General features: G+C 33.6%; 1 protein-coding gene across 2 annotated transcripts in view; it reads left to right on the top strand.

Moving 5' to 3' along the window:
• Window positions 1-19,931, top strand: part of AP3B1 (adaptor related protein complex 3 subunit beta 1) — a 327,202-nt gene extending 307,271 nt beyond the window's left edge. The window contains exons 25-27 of one of the 2 annotated variants that reach the window (XM_058275208.1): window positions 2,648-2,745; window positions 7,872-8,010; window positions 19,204-19,931. In XM_058275208.1, coding sequence (XP_058131191.1) covers window positions 2,648-2,745; window positions 7,872-8,010; window positions 19,204-19,357 — 391 coding nt within the window. In that variant the 3' untranslated portion in view covers window positions 19,358-19,931. Of the gene's footprint in view, window positions 1-2,647; window positions 2,746-7,871; window positions 8,011-18,777; window positions 18,904-19,203 lie in introns of those variants that run through there. The other variant, XM_071208678.1, reaches the window with a different exon arrangement.
• Window positions 19,932-21,012: the final 1,081 nt, after the last annotated feature.

Raw genomic sequence — 21,012 nt, 5'->3', positions numbered from 1 at the left:
GAATATCCATCAAATATCCCATCTTCTCCATTCTCAGTACATCCACCCTAAAGAAGCAGCATTATATAGTGCAGTAAACACTGAATTTGGAGTCAGATAGACCTTAGTTCAAATCCCAGTGCTGGCACTTACTAGCTTTGTGACCTTGGAAATGTTTAACTTCTCTTCTTATCAGCAAATCCGGGGTATCAAGAACTATCTCTTAGATCATTGTTAGGATTAACTAAAGTAAAACACATAGTAAATGCTGAAACACCCGCCTGGATCTGCCTTGCTTCTAGATTCTCCTCTACTCCACTTTGTACTCTGCCACTGTGTTCCTGAAATACAAATGGAATAATTTACATTCCTAAGCCAAGAGCCTCTGGTAGTTTCCCATTGTTTACAGGAAACATGAAAACACCTTTGCTTAGTTCTATAAGTAAAATAACCATGAAATTTATCATACAAAACAGAACAGTTTAGAATGTGAAAGGATACACTAATTAGACAGGATTCCAGGACAACCACCATAAACTGGGAGAACTGGGATAAATGTTCATAGTATATATGCTACTTTTTACAGTGTGCCCCCATCCTCATCCTTTGGCATACTAGGCTCCTCACCATTCCCAAAACCACAGGACTAGCGTGCCTAGAATATCCTTCTCCCTCCTCTTTGGTCAAAACTTCTGTTTATCTTTTAAGGCTCAACTCAGATTTTACCTCTTCTGATGAACCCTTCCCCAAACTTCACCTCACTCCCACAGAAAGCATCAGTCCCTCTTCCATGGACTGTAATAATTCCTGCTTCTCTCTAATGTAGCACTTACCATTCTCTTACAATCACAGTTTAACTCTATCTCTGTCTACTAGACTTAGGAACTTCTAGGGCCAAGTATACTTTTCATTAAATCCCCAGAAGCTCATACAGTTTATATTCAGTAAATGTTTATTGAATTAATTAATAATTGGATTTATTAGTTTCCCTTGGACAATCCACATGTGAGTAATTTAAAATATCCTTTTTTTAATCTGGTCCCTACCTTGTTCCACAAAGCAGTTTACAAGAATATAATACATAGTAGCATAAAATGAAAGTGGATTTTAATGTTCTTCATATTATATTATCTCTCCCTACCCCATTCTTCAATAAATACAGGTGTTTCTTAATCTAAATATTTGATATTTCATACCCAAAAATCTCCATCTCCCTCGCCACCTTCCCACTGGCCATGGGATCCTCTAAAAGGAAAAGTAGAAGTCCATTCGGTGGGACTTCCATCAAAGCATTTGCTTTCCTAATAAAAAGGAACAGATTTGGTCATTTCAATTACTACTTCTTCATCATCATCTTTCTTTGGTGGAATGTAAGAGCAGTACCTCGAAATGTAGCAGCGTTTGGCAACCGTGAAGTTGAAAGCCAACACACTAAGGATGGCAGAGCAGATAGCTAGAAAAACGTGGGTCCCTGAAGGCACCACTGACCCAGTGAATCAGCCTTCGATTAGTAACTCCCACACTTCTTTCATACTAAACAATAAACAACTAATAAACTCATCACCAACTTCAAACATCTAACGTAAAGTTTTTAAAGCAGTTTTAATAATTTTTATTAATAGTAATTTCATGAGATTTAAATGAAATCAATGGTCTCAGTATTGTTTTTCTATCTGATACAAGTACACAGTTACCTTTTTAAAATTCTTCATACCTATCATTTGAAGTAACTTACCACATGTTTTTTTGTTTTTTAAAGATTTATTTATTTAATTCCCGCCCCCCCCCCCCCCCCGGGTTGTCTGTTCTCTGTGTCTATTTGCTGCGTCTTGTTTCTTTGTCCGCTTCTGTTGTCGTCAGCGGCACGGGAAGTGTGAGCGGCGCCATTCCTGGGCAGGCTGCACTTTCTTTCACTCTGGACGCGGCTCTCCTTCCAGGCACACTCCTTGCTCGTGGGGCTCCCCTATGCGGGGGACACCCCTGCGTGGCAGGGCACTCCTTGCACACATCAGCACTGCACATGGGCCAGCTCCACACAGGTCAAGGAGGCCCAGGTTTGAACCGCAGACCTCCCATGTGGTAGACGGACGCCCTAACCACTGGGCCAAGTCCGTTTCCCCTTACCACATGTTGATCAATAATGTCAATAAATAACACTATTAGAAAATAATTTTTAAGAATGCAAGTTTATAGATAAAACATTACCCTCAACTTAAACACAGTATAATCACTCTTTTTTATTCTTTATTAAAAACTAATATTTTCAAAAGGAAATCTTAACCAAATGAAGTCTAAAGCTCTACATTTTCTATACTTTAAGCATACAAAGTGAAGATAAAATATTACTACTTCTCTACTCTAAGCCATGTGAACTGTTCCTTTGGTAGTAGTGCTTACATATTTTTAAAAGTTCTGTGTCAAATGGTATAATTTACTATAATTGCATATTTTTGTAAAAAATATTTTCTAGTGGAGAACAGGTGTATTTCTCTGGAAATAGTGTTGGCTGAGGAATTTTTCAAGCCTTTCTATCTGTGATATTTAAGCTAAGAAGATCTTATACTTTATTTGCTGGCACATGTTTTAATTGCATCTACTTAACTGTATAGTGTTAAGAAGATGTTTATTTATAAGCATTTGGTCAATTTTGATATTTTTTTTTCCTTAGTACCAAGGATGATTGCTTCAATGTTAATATTCAGCCACCTGTTGGAGAGCTGCTTTTACCTGTAGCCATGTCAGAGAAAGATTTTAAGAAAGAGCAAGGTGAGAGATTACTACAAGTTACTAAAAATTTACCTTCCAAATAATGTGTTCATTTTTCTGGCAAGCCTCTCAAATAAATTACAGTATATACATAACCTTTCATAGATGATCAGTATATAGCCTTCCAATTTTCTGTTAATGCTTTGCTCTTAGGAAATAACCTTAAAAGTATATATTTTCCATACTCCTGGCATACTTGAAAATTAAGACTAATATGTCTTTAAAATAATAAATTATTAATCAACTTTCAATCCTGGAAGTTGTGATTTGTTGACCTGATGATATGCTAATGTTTTATATGGGTGAAAATGACAAGAATTTGGAACCTACCAAAGTCCTACCACTATAAATGTTATGTTTCTGTATTTTCTTTCATTTCACATACTTCTAATATATCTTTTCCCTGCACATATTAGCATGACTTACCCTTCACAATAAAGGCCTAATTATAGTATTAAAATACCTCTATTTTCTTTTGAACTAATCCTACATTAAAGAACGTTATGTTGTTAGGTTGTATCAGAGCTAAAACATTTCTAAATATGCACCTAAAAAGAAAATATTTTCAGCAAAATATAAGTATTAATATATCCTGTACTTGGTCCACAGTTAAGCATGCTTTCTAATAAAGAGTTTTTTTCTTCTGTGATAAGGAAGTACTTCTGTCTGATTTTATGTGTATAATTAAGGATATCATTTATAGAACTAGTTCATACTAAAATGTATAGCCATCAATTTTTAAAACTTTATGTGGATCTGGGCTATTTTTTCCTCTGAAGGGGGTTATCAATCAAAGATCCCTTGATTTCAAGTTCATTAAATCATATCCCATCAAACTTACAGAAAGTACTAAGCACACACAAACAACTAAACCTTGAGGCAGTTACATGCTTCATGGCACCGCATCATCATCATAGTGCCAAAGATTCTTTTGTTGTTGTTTTTTTTACTGTAACCCTTTGCAATTCACAATATAAAAACGACCTGTTGTTGAAGAATAACACACAGTAAAATCTCATACAGTAAAATACAATAAATAGTTATCTTTTATTCTTGTGCCTTATTTTTTAGTGACAAATAAGAATGACTAAATCCATCTTTGCATTTGCTTTTCTTGGAAGCCGATTATTGCTGTAGAAGAAAATTATCTGTGTGATTTTATTTTTCTATTGACACATTGAATTGATTCTTATATTTGCTATTCTTATCCTTTGCTGGCTAAAGCCTGCCTCTCTGCTTTACACCTGCTCAGCAAACCAAGGTGAGTGGCACACAAGTGACTGAATGAGGCTTTGGCACATAACACTGTTAAGGAAAGACTCCTTTTTTGAAAATTGCAGCTAAGTGTATCTAAAGCAGCAGATTATCAGTTACCCTTTCTCTCCCTCAGCTTTGGTTTGGTATAGTTGATATTTTGATCAAGTTTTTTGCATTCTTCTGTGACTGAGGGATTTTTTCCTGACTAGCCATACAGAACCGTAAGTGCATGAAAGAGGTGCACTTGGAGAATAGCTGTGGTCCTCTGTGGAGTTGTTGCCAAAATTCCTTTTTCTTCTGCCATTTTACTTCTATGGTTGTTGATTATTTGTCTGAATAAATCTGGCAGCCGTTTGCTATGTTTAATAGAGCAGAAAGGCTACTCTGAATAAAGCTATTTGGAAATTTGTTTATATGAAATATTTGTAAATCCTCACAAGTCTCTTGGCATTTCTGTATCATTCTTTCTGTCTTCCTGAATTCATTCTTTGATGTGGGACTTGATGCTGGCAAATTTACTACAGGTTTAAAGAGTCTTTTCAATAACATTTTTTTAGTTATAGATTTGAGGTGGTTTAGTAATAGAGGTCTCAATTCTCAACTTTACACATGTATTTGTTTGGTATGCAACTCTAGGAAAAGCTTAGCTTGTTTCACAAAAGATACCTAGAAATAGTTCACTAACTGAAAATGCTAAAACAGAATAAAAATCAGTTTCCCTAGATTTTTATCAATGCAAAGTTCTGGAAGATAAAATGCAAGTAAACTTAAAAGTGTGTATGTGTGAGATTACAAGCTAGGTTTAACCTATTTTTCAACTTTAAATAAAATTAATTTACGTATTTAATATCTGATTTCACAGAGCATATATTTTAAGGCTCAAGTGAATTAAATGTATTAGTATTTAAATGGAAAAATTATAAATAAAAAACATGGAGAAATAAAAAACAAAAAAGAAAATAAAAAAAGAAACATGAAAGTATGATTCTATCTTCATACTAAAGATGTACATAATTGAAACATATACAGTGTGAAATAAGAACGCTTCAAAACAAAAAGGGTTATTTCAAATATGCAGCCTGATTTATCCTTCTTTCTCAGTTGCATTTAGGGTTCTATGGCTAAATATGCATGTTTGTAAAGCTGGTAGTCAAAATGTGCTAAAAGAATGATTGGCTTATTCTGTATGTTGAAGTTATCTATAGTATTCATCTTATCAGCCTTCAACAGAAGTATGATTTATTCATTGCTATGAGTTTTACACACTGCAAAGTTAATTAATTATTTGACTGTGGGTGCTTTCACAACTATAACATGGGATCTCTCTTTTTTTTACTTATTTTTATCTTGGTTTCTTGAGATATTTTTTATTTTAAGAGACCTAAACTGATTGCTAATCCAAGCTGCTTCCTCTTATTCATCTTCTGCTTGTGAATTAAATTACAAATCTGAAACTTAGGAAAAAACTTTTTAAAATTTATTCTTGTATTATTAGTCTTGCATTTTAGCAGTTAATGATGGCTAATTAACCTAAATTAAGTGCTATCCACTGTTCTCACCAGAATTTAGGTAAATTCTAATGAAACAACAAATTTTATAATCAACAGTTTTTTAAATATTTTCCCATAGTTGACTTTTATAATTTATGAGCAGTCTATATAGTGTTTTAAAGTCTGTTTTAAAAATATAAATAAATAAAGTCTAGTATTGTAGGTGAAACTTTTAATGATATCTTGGCCTATTTTTCTTTCTAGTTCATTTGAGAATACCTGATATATTTTCATTTAGAAAAATCTCTGATTTAAAAAAACTAGAATGTTTACTTAATTTTATTATGATTTATGCATCCATCTTGTGGGTTCCTAGCTAGCAAGATGCTAATTCTTTAAATGGTCAGACATTTACTATTTTCTGGCCCTTAACTACTACAAGCAATCATATTTGATGCCCCTTAATTAGAGCACCTTTTTTTCTTTCCAGGTTCTTTTTCCACCTCAGCAATCGAGACAATACATTTGCTTACCATGCTGCTCTCCTAAGTGTTCTTTTGCATGTAAATTAATCTTGATTCAGTTTACACTGTCATGCTGAGTGGTACAAATTGCCTATAACAATAAAACAGCATGAGTTAAAAATAAAGGGGGGTGGGAAGGCAGATTGAATGTGTGCCTTACTTGATAGGATGTTACTTTGCTTTATGCCAATACATTAGCTGACGATAATGAATCTTCTGTTCTGAAAAGCATGGTTTAGTTGATTTTTTTAATTTTACTTCAATGGAGCAGTACCTTGTCTTTTATAGAACAAGTTAGACAAACCATTAATGACAACAGTGTTAAGGTTAAATATGAAGCAATGCATTCACTTCTCTGAGTGCTATCCATCTTTCCATTTACAGGAGCTTGACAAAAGTACTGGCTTTGTACAACATTTCCTTTAATTACATGCTGCGGGAAACAGGCTTTTAACATAAACATAGTTGCATTCATTTATTCAGCAGTTGCTCTTCAATAGAGCTTAATGGAGAAGGTTTAAATCCTAAATGAGTACACACATCTCTCAGCAGTGTTATGTCAGCCACTGTGCTTTACTTAAAAGCAGTATTTGACTGCTTGTGTAGTTTTTAAAGCTTTTGCCTAATATTGAAGTTAAACAGTTTAAGACAGAACATAGTGTTCCCCGAGTTTGAAAGTGATTAGTAAAAACTACTCTTTGTTAGAACCTAGATAGTTCTATTTGCTATTTAATGGTATAAGTCTTTTTGTAGTGTTAGGCTTTAATGTCTTCATACTATTAATCATAGAGATTTTTTTTTTAATTTTCCAGTTGCATTTGTGATAATAACTAAATTAAATACATAGGCCTGAAAGTGCAGGGCCTTGTGTAAATAAATTTTGTAAACTATTATACACATATCAAATATCTCAAAAGTTTATAATTTTTATTAGATACCATTAGGTGTCAGTGACTTATGTCACAGATTCAAATGGATGGTATTTACTATAGTTCTTTTGGTTTTTTTATCCCAGGTACTGAAGTTTAATACTTGTACCCAGTTTTCTGGTATATTATTGATTTTGTTCACTGAACATTTTTACATGAGATTCTGATATTAATGGTGTGTCTGGCACTGACTGTGGTTTTTGTTCATGATTTTACTAATGTAGTTTCTTTTCTAAATCTTATTTGAAATATCTCTCAGGTTTAAAATTTTCTATTCACACGTTTCCTTTGTTTTCAAACGTGTGCTTCAGAAATTCATTTATCAGTAAATATAGTTGACTCATTAAGCAAATTCTGTTATCATTAAGTGTAGCTTAGATATTTGTACATTTTTTTAGAACTACATGACCGTTCAGTGGCTCTTAGTCATTGTTGAGATAACTTTGAATCATAATGTTCAGACCTGTCATCAGGTAACGCTGCTAGTAATTCCAGAATCACTTGTGTTTGTTCTCAAGCAGCCTTTGGCAATGAGAATTTTTGAATGAAAAGAAAAAAGAGAAAAAATGTGTGTATGTACTTTAAAAATAAAAGTTGAATAGTTTATATAGCCCAGATTGATTGAATATTTTTAAAGGGCCTGAAATTGAGATTTTTTTCCTTGTGATTCTGTGTTTTATCATATAGTACTTCAAATCAGATTCATTAACGATGTTTGCATTTTCACACATTTTCCTACACGAGTATTGTTTTTTGATATTTACAGTTCATTTTAATTTTTTAATTATCTTATAAGTTACATTCTGAAGTGGTATTTTTTCTGTTGACAGAAGAAAAGTTCTAAAATTTGGGCCATGAGGCTAAAATTGTTTAATGTGATTTGCATGAAGAAATTTGTAAAAGGGAGTCTTTTTTTGCTTTTCTAGGAATGCTAACTGGAATGAATGAAACCTCTACTATAATCATTGCTGCACCACAGAATTTCACTCCTCCTGTGATTCTTCAGAAAGTTGCTAATGTAGCCAACGTAGGTGTTGTCCCTTCTGGACAAGACAACATACACAGGTGGGTTCACTGACAAGTGATGTGGCAACAACTTGTAATGTATAAATATATAATTTTCAGTTCATAGTTTTTTTTGAAAATAACCCCTAAGCAAATACACACACATATACACACACTCCTTTGTCTTCTGATGATATATATGATTGGTTGGTTTGGATTAAGGTACTCTAGCGTATTTCATAGCACCCTTAATACACTAGTATGGACTTTCCTGGAAGATACAGAGTATAACCCCATTTTATAATAGCATGATTTTAAGATACTCATTGTGAGATATGGTTGACAGTTTATCTTATTTCACCAAATTCAATGGCTTTCCAGGAAGAATGGTCTTATAAAGCAGCAGAGTTGGGCTTTTTTATTTGGAAAGGAGGAAATTTGGGTACTCCATACTGATTTCCTTTTGACAGGAGCTCCCTAAGGCTGCTTCCAATTAATAAGGAGCTGCTAGACAACCAACATGGGGCTAAATGCAGCCTGTGTTTCTTATACCAAGAATATCTTTACCATCAAACATCTGAAGCCTGAGAGCCAAGTCATTTGTCCTTAAAGGCAGCAGAAAAATGTGATTAATGTTCCTCTCTTTGTATTCTTATAAGTGAAAAAGCTTTAACTGAAAATGAAGAAAATAATAATAATAACCCCTTAAGCAAACATCCAGTTGTATAGTCCTCTGTGAGGGTAAGGGAATTCATTACAATCTTTTTTTTTTTCATTTATTTATTTCTCCCTACCCCCTCATGGTTTGCATTTGTTGTATGCTGGTCTTCTCTTTTTGGGGAGCACCGGGAACCAAATCAGGGACCCCCTTTGCCGGAAGAAGACTCCTAATTGCCTTAGCCATCTCCGCTTCCTGCCTTGCTGCATCTCTCATTGTGTTTCCTTGATGCTTCTCTTGGTTGCATCATCTCACTGCGTCATCTTGCTGTATCAGCTCACTGTCTTGTGTAGCTTCTCTAGGAGGCACCAGGAACCGAACCTGGATCTCACAAGTGGTAGGTGGGAACTCAGTCACCCGAGCCACATACACTTCCCTTTTACAAACAATCTTTAATTCCTCTCATGGCATACTTCTGTCCTTATAATATCTATCCACGGTATGGAGGGTACCCTTTCTTAAATAATTATCAAATACGATAGATAATAAATTTTAAATGAAAAGAAAGGTTTTTTTTTTAAGATTTTATTTTTTATTTATTTCTCTCCCTTCCCCCCCCCCCCCCCCCCATTGTCTGCTTTCTGTGTCCATTTGCTGTGCGTTCTTCTGTGTCCACTTACATTATCTGGTGGCACTGGGAAACTCCGTCCCTTTTTTGTTGCATCATCTTGTTCCATCAGCTTTCCATATGTGGGGTGCCACTCCTGGGTGGGCTGCGCTTCTTTCACATGGGGCAGCTCTCCTTGCAGGGTGCCCTTGCGTGGAGCACCCCTGTGTGAGGCCAGCCCTGCATGACACGGCCCTCCTTGTGCGCAGCAGCACTGCAGGTCAGGAGGCTCTGGGGATCAAACCCTGGACCCTCCATATGGTAGACAGATGCTCTATCAGTTGAGCCATGTCTGCTTCCCTAAAAGTAAGTTCTTTAGAGCTTAAAAAAATGTTAAGGAAGGTTGTTAATTTTTTTTATCAATTTGGGCTGGAGTGATCCAATATAATAAAGAACACCTGGGGTGATCTGGGTTAATACCTTTATCTGCCATTACTTCGTGTGGAAATCCTGGCAGGTTATAGCCTCTCCTTACAGGTTCCTCACATGTTTGGAAGTGGATGGCAGGGAAAAGAAGGAAGGATTGAAATAAAATTCTGTGGTATCTATAGAACATGGGACTTGGCATCAAAAAGAACTAAGTTCATCTTTGTTCTGACATTACCCAGAGTTGCCTAACTTCTTTCTGCTAATTGCAACAGAATGAAAACTGCATGTGCTAAATCAAAAAATAGATTTACCTTGTACCCTTTTTTTTTTTTTTTTGAGAGGAGAGCCTTAAGTAAGTTGCTCAGGAGGTCTGATGCTTACATTTCTTAATGTATTACAAGCCCTAGCTGTCTCATATGGAGTGGTGACAGAAAAAGAAACTGGATGTAAGGTACCACCATACAGATACAACCCTATGTATCAGTTAATGTTATTCGATTGAGAAAATTTTTTTTCAGGGAAAATGAATATTTTGGTTCTAGATTTCCTGTTTTAATTTTTTCCCTGCTTCAGTACTCTGTTTCATTATTCTGAGTGATATTCTCTACAGAAGCTGCTCAGTTTTGTTTATGGCTTCTTTGAATTACCTACACACCAAAACGTCATTCAGCGACTATGACTTTTGGCTTATGCATTATGACATTTCACCTGATACATCTAGATCCCAGCAACATTACAATCCTGTGTTAATACGTCCCTTTCGTAATGTTGAAAATATATAGGATAATCATTGATAATAAAGGTAGAATGTCTCGTTTTTTATTTGTATGTGGGTTTTTTGGTGTTTTGTGGATTTTTGTTTTGTTTTTTGTTTTCCACTTTTCTGAAAGCAAAGAAGGTCTTCCAGATTTTTTTCCCTTAGAAGAAAAAAGTCAAATTACTTTTTCAAAGTCAAAAACTGTAAAAGCTATCTACCTATTGGGAACTAGACTAAAAAAAAAACACTTAGCACAGTTGCATAATTCTGATCAAAGCATAGTTTACCAAACATAATTTGTCTTGGTGGTTTGGAACTTAATGCCTGTTTAAGTGACTTAAACTAAAATTATAGTCAATTCTCAATTACCTATGCTAATACAGGAGAGACACATAATAAGAACCATTTATATTCAACTTGGGAACCCAGAGATTTCACTCAGACTTGATGTTCCTGGTACTCCTACACATCTACAGTGCCTTGAAGCTCCTCTCTTCTAGCCCACCAGCAGCCTGCTGTTTGTCTCTGTGACTTGGGGGAGGAGCCTGAAGGGCTACAGAGTCAAAAAGTGAATAATAGACTCACATAAATAATTAAGAGTAGCCTGTGCTGTCTTGACTTGCTTCTCAAATCCCACCATATTTAATTGAAAATGTTTTGTATTTGCTTTTATAGTTCTAATATACAGCTATAATATTGTTGTAAAATTTTGAAAGCATCAAGGTAACAAACACTTGGGATGATTTTTATTTTTCATACAGAAATCCATAAAAAATTATTATCCTCTATATGCAACATTTTTTCCCAGTCTTTCATGCTTAGTAATACCTCTTAAGCATTGTTGATAAAATCTGTACCAGTGCTTACCTTAATTTCATTTAAAATGAAATGTCAGTAATTACTGTTTACATTATAACAGGATTTAGCAGTTTATTATTTTACTCAATTGTATTAATGTTTTTAACTGTAGTGTTCAGTATATTATTCTGTGGGATTAATGAGTTTATATATCTAAGTTTGTATACTATTTAATCATTAATGACAAAATTGATATCCCTACAAGATTTGAGAATGACTCTCTTATTCTGCTGTGATAGTTACTTTTTTGAGTTTATGAAGTATAGAACCAAAGTTAGACTCATATTTATAAATAGTAATCAATTTAGAATTACTTTCAAAAAGTACCAGGTATGAAAAGCATTTTGATTATTAGTATTTTAAGAAATTATAAATTTGAATACAATAAATTACTCTTGGTTGGCCTGTGTTCTGTTTACTTTCTCAGGATCTCTTATTTCTGAGAGGAATTTTTAAATGTATCCTTTTTAATGTTTCAATGAATTAAGTTCCTGTTGCCTAATTTTGGAGTAATTTATTCCTACCACTTTTCACAATTTAAATGCTTTTTCTGTTAAATACTATGTAAAGAAATTCTTAATTTAGGAATTAGCAAAGAAAAAGTGAATCTTCAGTAATATGCAGAAATATATAATAGTATGAAATATAAGTTTTAATTGAACACTTACTAAAAAATGATTCCTAACACATCAATAGAAAGAAAAGTCGATTAAAGGAGCACAAGTTTTGTGGAATTTACTTCAAAAACCATTTCCTATTTAGGTAATGATTTTAAAAGATGAATTGCAAAAGCATATCTACTGTTAGATTATATGGCATTTAATTTTTATTTTCTAAATGAGCCATAGTATCAGAAAGCCAACCAGTATACTATTGAAAGACAGCTTTCTCTTCATTTCTGTGGTACTTCTTGCTATTTGAAAAATCTGCTTTTTGATAACAAAACCATCTTACTGAGATCTACAAAGTTATGGTCATTGTGCTAATCTGCTATTTTCCAAATATCATTTACCACATGATAAAGGCTGATAAAGAAATGAGAAGTTCCATTGTCATGAAAAAGCATTTATTAAACATGCATCTGAATATCTTCATTTCCTATGTTCGATATCTATGTTAAAATATATGAGATAATTTTTTCCTATGTTTATATATTTCCTTTTTACAAATTACTCATTAAGGGATACGAATGTTGACAAGATGTTTTGTTTTTCTTGTTATCTATCTTAGTGTGTCCAGCAAGATACTATATTGATAATTACTGCAGTATATTACAGTAGTGTCTATGAAGCCACCTTAGACCATAAGTAAAAGTTTGTCTTTCAGCAGTCTCAACCATTTCACATTTTAACCTAGTTTCAGAAATTCTGACGTTCGTACAGTAGTATAGTTGAAAGAGTTGTCACACTACCTACTCATATTGCCCTTTCATGAACAACAAATTGACCCTATAAGAGAAAATGTGATATTTGAGTGAAAACAGAAAGGCTTGTCTCTGCCATGATTCTATTTTAGTTCTCAGCTTATTCAATAAGACCCTAGACCAGCTTTCATTATTAACTTGTATTCAGTACTTACATTACTTTTTTCCCCTATGTATCTTAATATTTGGTTTGGATTTTGTTTATTTTGTTGCTTGTTAACTTGCAAATTTGGACATATACTATTTGTGGGTAATTAAAATCTTAGTAGAATAAATATTTTATTATATTATTGTCTCTATTAGGAAAGCCTGGTAATAAGAACTAAGCAGTATATGCATGGCAACCTGCGTTCCACTTTTTTAATTTGTCAGTATGTTTAAAGATATTTTATTTGTTTCAAATTTAAAATAAAAATAACATTAATTAAAGTACAAATAGAGAACAACTTGTTTAATGTCCAGGCCTTAACACTCATCCAGTAAATCACTATTATCAGATACATGTTAAATGGTTATTAATAGGGGAAATACTGATATATGTTATTTTTCTATTCTACAAGAGCTATATTGTCTAATTCCTTTATTCATCGTTTTTAAAGACATCCTTTGTGACAGATTTTGCTAGCACTAGGGTTACAAGCACAAATGACATCGTTATTCCTTGGTGGAATCTCTAATATTTCCCTTTCTTCTGAGCTTAGGTTGAGCAACCTTTGGATTATTGTTTTTCTTTTGTTTTTGTTTTTTGTGTGTGGGTTTTTTTTTTTTTCATTTTCCCCTAGTTACTACAAAAGATTTAAATACTGAGTAATTTTGAGTAGCCATAATGGAAAATTTTTTCTTGCTTATCAATTAATATTTGGTATTCTGTTGCCCTAATTGCGTAAACCCTAATTTCAGTTTTCCTGTTTCATCTGTCTTAAAACAAAAATTTGATGAACAATTGTTAATATAAAAATATCAGGCTTAGGTCTTTTCTACAATTATGATGAATTTTTGACTCTCAAACAGGATTGAACGTTTGTGGAACCTGTCAGTAATCAGATCTTTCTCAGGTTGGTGGTTGTCCACTAGAGGACAGCACTGCTTCTTTAACTGACTGCTTTCAAGTCTGCAAGCTGTGTGAGCTGCATTTCATTGAAAAACAAATGTGTGGACCTCAGTTAATTTTTACACAAAAAGCATATTTGGATATTTCAAAAGTCACCAGACTACACAGCTTATTTTCACTTTAAAACATTCTTTATCTTTTATTTGATTTCACAAATTGTGAGGTAATGTCCTATAATATAAGTTTTACTAAGAGGAAAATACAACTTTTCATGTTAAAAAAAAAAAATGAAAGAAAGGCATTCGTGGTGGTTTTGCTCTTGGGTTGACAAATTTGTAAGGAATCAAAGAAAGAATGGGGTAAGAAATTATTTATTGTACTTTTTGGTTTTCAGTTGTTAACCTCCATCTTACTCCATCAAACAGACAAACCCAAAATGCTCTGGAATAAGTAGAATATTTTGTGTCTTTTTTGAGGAACTATACTTAGATTTTTTTTTTTTTTAGCTTCCCTTTATAGAGAAGGAGAATGCATCATTGACTTGATATTGTGGCATATAATTTTTATGCCATCTCTAAAGATTAGAATAAAAAATGGAGAGCCCTTAATTATGATGGTAGCCCATTTTTTGTTTTAACTCTTCTTGTCAGAATGTTAAAGAAAAATACTACAATACTGTTGGGTGTTATTTTAAATATAATACAGAAAAATACATTGCTCTGGATGAATTCTATAAACTTGAATCATATTTAAATGTTTTTTGCCTCAATATTCAATAGTGTGATAATTTTACAGTCAACAAAACAATTCTTTTACACACTTAAAAAATTTTCTGTTTAAAATGTTCTACTATTATTAACTCAAGATAATAAGGATTTATAATTTTAAATATGTTGGAAAATAATGCTCCAAATCACCATTCTTTGGTATTTGATTTTAAGAAGCTTATTCAAACCAGTATTATTTTCTACATATAATCATTGTGCAACTTCATTACACATTTGTCAACTTTGGACTAATTATTTTTATACAGCTAGGGCAGGACACTGCATCTTGTGATCGTCTTTCTTACTAATAGGATTCTGTCTGCTTCAGCAGGCAGTAATTGAAGGCTTCATGTACAGAGTAGAGAAAAAAAGTTTTAGCCTGAGTGGGCCATTGTCACAGCTTCTGGTAACCAGCAGAACAGAAAACATGAGAAAATTGAACTCAGAATAGAAAAATCAGAAACCAGGAAGACTATCCAAGAGAAGAAAAAGCATGTCTTAGAGCTATTGCATTAAGTATAGCAAATCTGATTCGGTGTTTAAAAAAAAAAAAAAAAAAAGTGTGTTTATAAAAACCCTGGAGATTGATGCAACCTCATGATGTACTATTACGTTTTTGTTGTTAGAACAATCAAGTTATAGGATTTATTTTCCTTACAGCAAAGGCATTTATGATCCATAGCCGATTTTTCACAAACCAAAAAAAGAAGTGTGATTTAGATGTATGAGAGAATAAATTAATATATTATAGATAATATATTTGTTCAGATTAGCTGTTATAATTTTGACCTGTTTTCATAATCATGTCAGTAGACAGTAAATTTTTTTAGAAAAGTAGCACACACTTTCTTTGAGGTTTGGCAACCTGCTTATTTTGTCTTCAATATTAAGAATCCTTACAGGCTTCAAGGATTAAATGTCATTTACCAGAGCTACTAGACAAAAAGACATTTAATAAAATGAAATACAGATATATCCAGTTTTTGCCTTCTCAGTTGGTGATTACAAACAGCAAGTGCTTGGTAGTAGAATGAAATGAAAGATTATGAAAAATACCAAAATGGTATCTTTTTAATAACATGGAACCATCATACATAGGCAATGCATTTTTAACTGTCATCCACTTATTTGTTCTCATTTGTGGCGTTACTGGTTTTCAAGGCTGATTGGTCTCCCAATAGTCTCTTGCTGTGTTATAGCTCCATTCAAGAAGGTTTTATATTCTTCATTGCTGGTGTCTCTTTTGAGGGGGGATAGGGACTTATTTTATTTTATTTTTTTAATTTAAAGGTGGAGATTAAAAGTGTTATAACAAAGTAGCAAGTCAAGATGCTTTGAATTACAGAATACTGCAGAACTCAGTTACAGTATTTTTGAAGAGAAAAAATATTCTACCTTAAAAACTTTTGGGAGTGATAATCATATACATATTAAGTTAATAGGGAAAACCTTAATTTAGCTGTTGACTGATAAAAACAAATTCTACTGGTGCATTTTTTGCACATAAAAGAACATATGTGATCTGGAATTAGAAAGCTTGGATTCAAATTCCTGCTCAACCATCCACTAACTTTATGGCCCCAGCAGGTTCCTCAACTTCCATATGTGTCAGTTTCCTCATCTGTAAAATGGGATAATAATAGTACCTGCCTCATAGGATCAAATGAGATATTGCAAGTGAAGTATGTTAGTACCTGCTGCAAGACACACAGTAAGCACTTAAATGGTAGTTGGCATTATCATTATGGTGATCAAAAACGTCAAATGCCTCCTGAAAAAAATTTTTTTCACATTGTAATCTTAGTTTGAGTCCAGGTACATAGTGTCTGATGTCAGCTCTTAAATTTAGTGCATAATTATTTGGTTCATAATGATTATTTGACCCAAACTGTCTTTATATTCAGTATTTCTTACATCCAAAAGCAAGCTGTTTATCATTGATTAGCTGGTACTCCTTCCGTAAGTATTTTTTAAATATATGTTAACGCATAGCCTGTTTGGGAATTAATTAATAAATTGGGGGAAGGGATGGCTTTTGCTTCCATAGACCAAAACAAACCAATTGTAATCACGCTGTGTTCCAATTAAATATATCTTTTTTGGCCTGTGAAATGAGAGTGTCAGAACATCTGATCTTCTAGTTTTCTGCTTTAAAACATTGCTTCCACCATTTGTGCCTAGTAGAACATGGAAACTTAGTTAAAAGACAGTAGGTTTTACACCACTTAACAGATTTTATTGCTAGAATGATTTGCTTAGCATATTTCCACTGTAGTGTAAGCAAATGCCTCCTCTATTCTTTACAGTATCAAGAATTTTGTGGCAATAAGATTTCAAATACATGTACAAGAAACTAATTTTAATCTCTCTAAACATAACTGACACCAAAATTGTGCTGAATATATATTATTGTAACATTGGTTCTAAATTTTTAATAGAAAAGAGGTAAAATGTGCCTTGGGGCTCTGCAACCCTGAAATTCAAACAGTACTTTTGTGCTCCTATTCAGACATAATCTTCTTTATGGTCCCAAGGCACAAGTGTTGAGTAAATAAAGGGACTAATAAGACTATTGTTTACATAATTATAACCCTGACAGAAATAGGGACCTTTGTTGAAATAGTTGTTGAATGAATTATAGTTGGATGACCAAATCTGTGGGAAAAGTTGCATAAATGAAAAGATAATAGATCCCCCAAGTATCATTTGGTGACATGGCTTATAGAAAAAGGACTCTCCCATGAAGCAAAAGAACTTCAAAACTTTGGACTAAAGAAATGCATAAACTTGTAAGGGGTCATTTTGGAACTGATGATCTTTCTGTTCTCTCTATGATGAAATTGAGGCACCCAGTTCCTAATATCTTGTGTGTACGTCTGAAAAACAGATTGATATATATGTTAAGAGGATTGTAAAAGCTTTTTTAAAACAATAGTATGATTTATTATTCCTAAATTTAAAATTGCTTCTCTCGGTATAGAAACTGCTCTGATTCCTTGACAAGTCTTCAGCATGTTTGTAGAGTAGCTTTCCAATATAGAGAGAAATAAATGGGAAGTTTCTGATATACTTTGTCAGAAACCCACTAACTAACATTTTAAAATGCAACTTAAAAGTGTTGATAATGTTTTTAGTTTATTAACATTAACATTGGTTTTGTTTTTGATGCATCATTATTCAAGTTATTGTCGGAAACTGATTTTCATTACTCTATTTAGGCCAAAAATGGCTTGTTAGGGTTCAAAAAAAAAAAAAAGGAATCTAATGTGTTTTGAGATTTTGATGTCATTTTTTTAAAAAACTGAAAAAAGAAATTACTTCTCATTTAAAGGGAATCTGCATCCTGCTTAAGTGGCTAATATTTTAATTAAGTCGGGAGTGAAGTTTTTCTGAGTGTCTCCTGATAAACTCCCTCTTTTATGTTGATGGTAATTAAACAGATCCCTGAGGACTCAGTAGGCTCTGTGCAGGGCCCTTGCTAATTGTCAGACATGAGACACTGACCAGTTGGTTTGCTCTTGAATAGTCCACAGCGTGCTGTCAGCGCAGCAGTTTTATTTTTATGTATTGTGAGCTGTTGTCAGGGCTAACTGGGTGCCATTGTGGGTGAAGATGTTGTGCAAATTGAGGCAGATGGCTCAGATTCAGACACGTGTCATATAGAAAGGGGAAAGGGGATTGGCCCTGCAAAGTGGGGTCACAGCAGGTCACAGACCTGCTCTACACTTGTTAGTGTTTTCAAAAGCCTCATGTGCAGCAAACTTTGTTTTTCTCCAGTCATCCCTGCAATCAGACCCCTTCCCCCAAAAAATGTGTGGAACATGCTCCATGTGAAAAATGGAGACCTAGTTGGTTACCGTCCTTTTCCTTCATATCTCTGGGGCTCAACTGTGCATGCAGAATGAATTAGCAGGATTGTCAGAAGTTCATTGTGCCTCCAACAGCTTTTCAATCAATTGCAGTGCTTAAAAGGCTAGTTTTGCTTTTAATTCCATGTAATTAGTCAGTTCTTCATGTCTTGGAATTTAGTAATGGAGCATTAGACCCCAAGTTTCCTCTATTAAATTCTAAAGCAAAAAAAAAAAAAAAGCTTATGTTCTGAACATTAAAAAAAGACGGGTAATGTTGCACTTGGCTGTCATGTGATTTCATTACATTGTCATGATCAACATTAGAGATTGAATTTGAATATTTTAACATGAGCAAATTCACTGAAACTTAATAAGAGTTTTATAATGTACATAAAATTATCTAACATCTTGCATAATCATTTTCAGATATGAGGAATTAAAATATCAAGCTCTTTGAGAAAGGTACCTTAACACGTTTGAAAAATTAAAATATAGTAGCTTATTTTAAATGGCCCTATGCATGGTGAAATGTTAAATATCAAATGAATGACTCCTGATTAGATCATAATGAGCAATTATTCACATGCATCTCTTGTTCAAACTAATAAGTAAAATAGATTTCCTTTTCCTGTTCTGTTTTAAAGATGCACTAAAGTGACCTGCTTGTGTGATGCATGGTACTGGGCAGTTTAATGATTTCAGAAGAATGCTTGGCTTTGGGTTTTGGGCAGTAGGGAACCTGTAATAAATTATTTTATTTGAGAGAAAAAAAGGTTATTTTAAACCTATTTGAATTTATGCTGTTTATCACTCCCCTCCCCCATGATAAAAGGCTCTTTTTTTTTCTTCCAGGTTTGCAGCTAAAACTGTGCACAGTGGGTCATTGATGCTAGTCACAGTGGAACTGAAGGAAGGCTCCACAGCACAGCTTATCATAAACACTGAGAAAACTGTGATTGGTTCTGTTCTGCTGCGGGAGCTGAAGCCTGTCCTGTCCCAGGGGTAACCTGCTTACATCTGGACTTCAGAATCTGGCACACAACAAAAGTGCCTGGCATCCACTACTGCTGCCTTTCATTTATAATAATAGCCCTTCCATCTGGCAGTGGGGGAAGAATACACTCTTGACATTCTTGTCTCCGGCTTTAGAATGCTGGTGTGTATCTATCATGTATGCAGTACTTTCCCCCCTTTCGCTTTGCTAACCAAAGAACATATATTTTACTGTCAGTTATCTCAACTCTTGAATCCATGTGGCATTTTCTCTGTCCTGCTACTTCTTTTGCCCTTCTCATCTACCTTCTCTTTTTCAGCAATGATGGACAGGAATTGGATATTTAAAGTTCGTGGGAAACCATCTTCCTTTGAGTAGTAAAGAAAAATTAGCAAAGAAAGTCTGAATGGCCTCTGACCTTTGTATATGAAAATGGGATAGCATACTTTTTAGAATTAAGTGCAAAAACAAGGACTCTGCAAAATTTTGTTCTGTGACTCTCCTGGTATTGTAATTGGTTATTGACAACTGTCATCATGAAATAATCTCTGAATTATAAGATAAATAAACTAGCATATGAATCGCATTTGTCTTTGCATTCTTAATGAGAAGCTATTTATGATCCTAGAATTTATATGCCAAGGTTTCTTTATTGTAAAGTAAATATTTTACGTATAATAGTCTACAGAGAAGCAACATGGTTTAGTTAGTGAAAGAAAAACCACTTTCAAACCAGGAAGATTTCTAATTGTGTAATAGAGTAGTTAAATTCAAGGGAGGAAAAAACTAATATGTTTAATAACAAAAACAAACACATCATATTGCAAAATAAAGCATCTTTTCCTTGTTCTTTTGATCTATTAGAAATCTGTTACTACCCCTGATGAGTAAATTCATTGACTCTCATTGCTCCTTTACAAATCTTGATGCCTACCTTTGACAAACTGAAACTCCTTTGACAACTAATTTGTATAAACTTAATTGTAGAAATTTAAAAGCTATTTATGTAATCAATATATTAGCATTTGCCCCTAGAGAGCCTTTATTTGCTAACTTCAACAAGGTACTGTTTTTATTAAGATGGTTCTGTAATCAGGAAACTTCTTTCTTAATACTTTCTTACCTTTTAAAACCAGTTGAAATTATTCTAGTCAGTCCCCTTGGTAAGAACCACATAAATAATGTTTAAAAAACAACCAAAAAGAGAATATACATGGATTGAAATATTGCAAAGTGTAAAGGAGAAAAAAAGCAACGAAACACCTTGGAACATACAAATTGAGAAGAACAAAATAGTCTGGGAAAAAGTTACTGAAATTTTCAAGTTCCTGAAATACAGCAGTGACTCTGAATGAAGAGGAATTGTGCCATCCTAGTACCATGTCCTGCCTCCCCTGGAGGCCTGTCCGCTGTCAGAGTGCCGACACCCAGGCGCACCTCTGTAATGGCTGGCCATGGGCGTTTCTCAGAGCTCAGTAACTTTTTGAAATATTATATAGAATTTGACAGGCTTAATACCTGTTTTATTAAATAAAATATTTATATTAACATGTCGTCAAAGCAGATGGAAAAATGTATGTTGTGATCTAAAGAGTTTTTATCTTCCTTAGATTAGGACATTAATCTTTAAAAGCAGGTTGCACATCAGTATGTTTTTTAAAACTAAG

This window comes from Dasypus novemcinctus, chromosome 2, assembly GCF_030445035.2.
Source record: "Dasypus novemcinctus isolate mDasNov1 chromosome 2, mDasNov1.1.hap2, whole genome shotgun sequence".
Classification (NCBI taxonomy): domain Eukaryota; kingdom Metazoa; phylum Chordata; class Mammalia; order Cingulata; family Dasypodidae; genus Dasypus; species Dasypus novemcinctus.
This window is presented reverse-complemented; position numbering and strand designations above follow the sequence as displayed.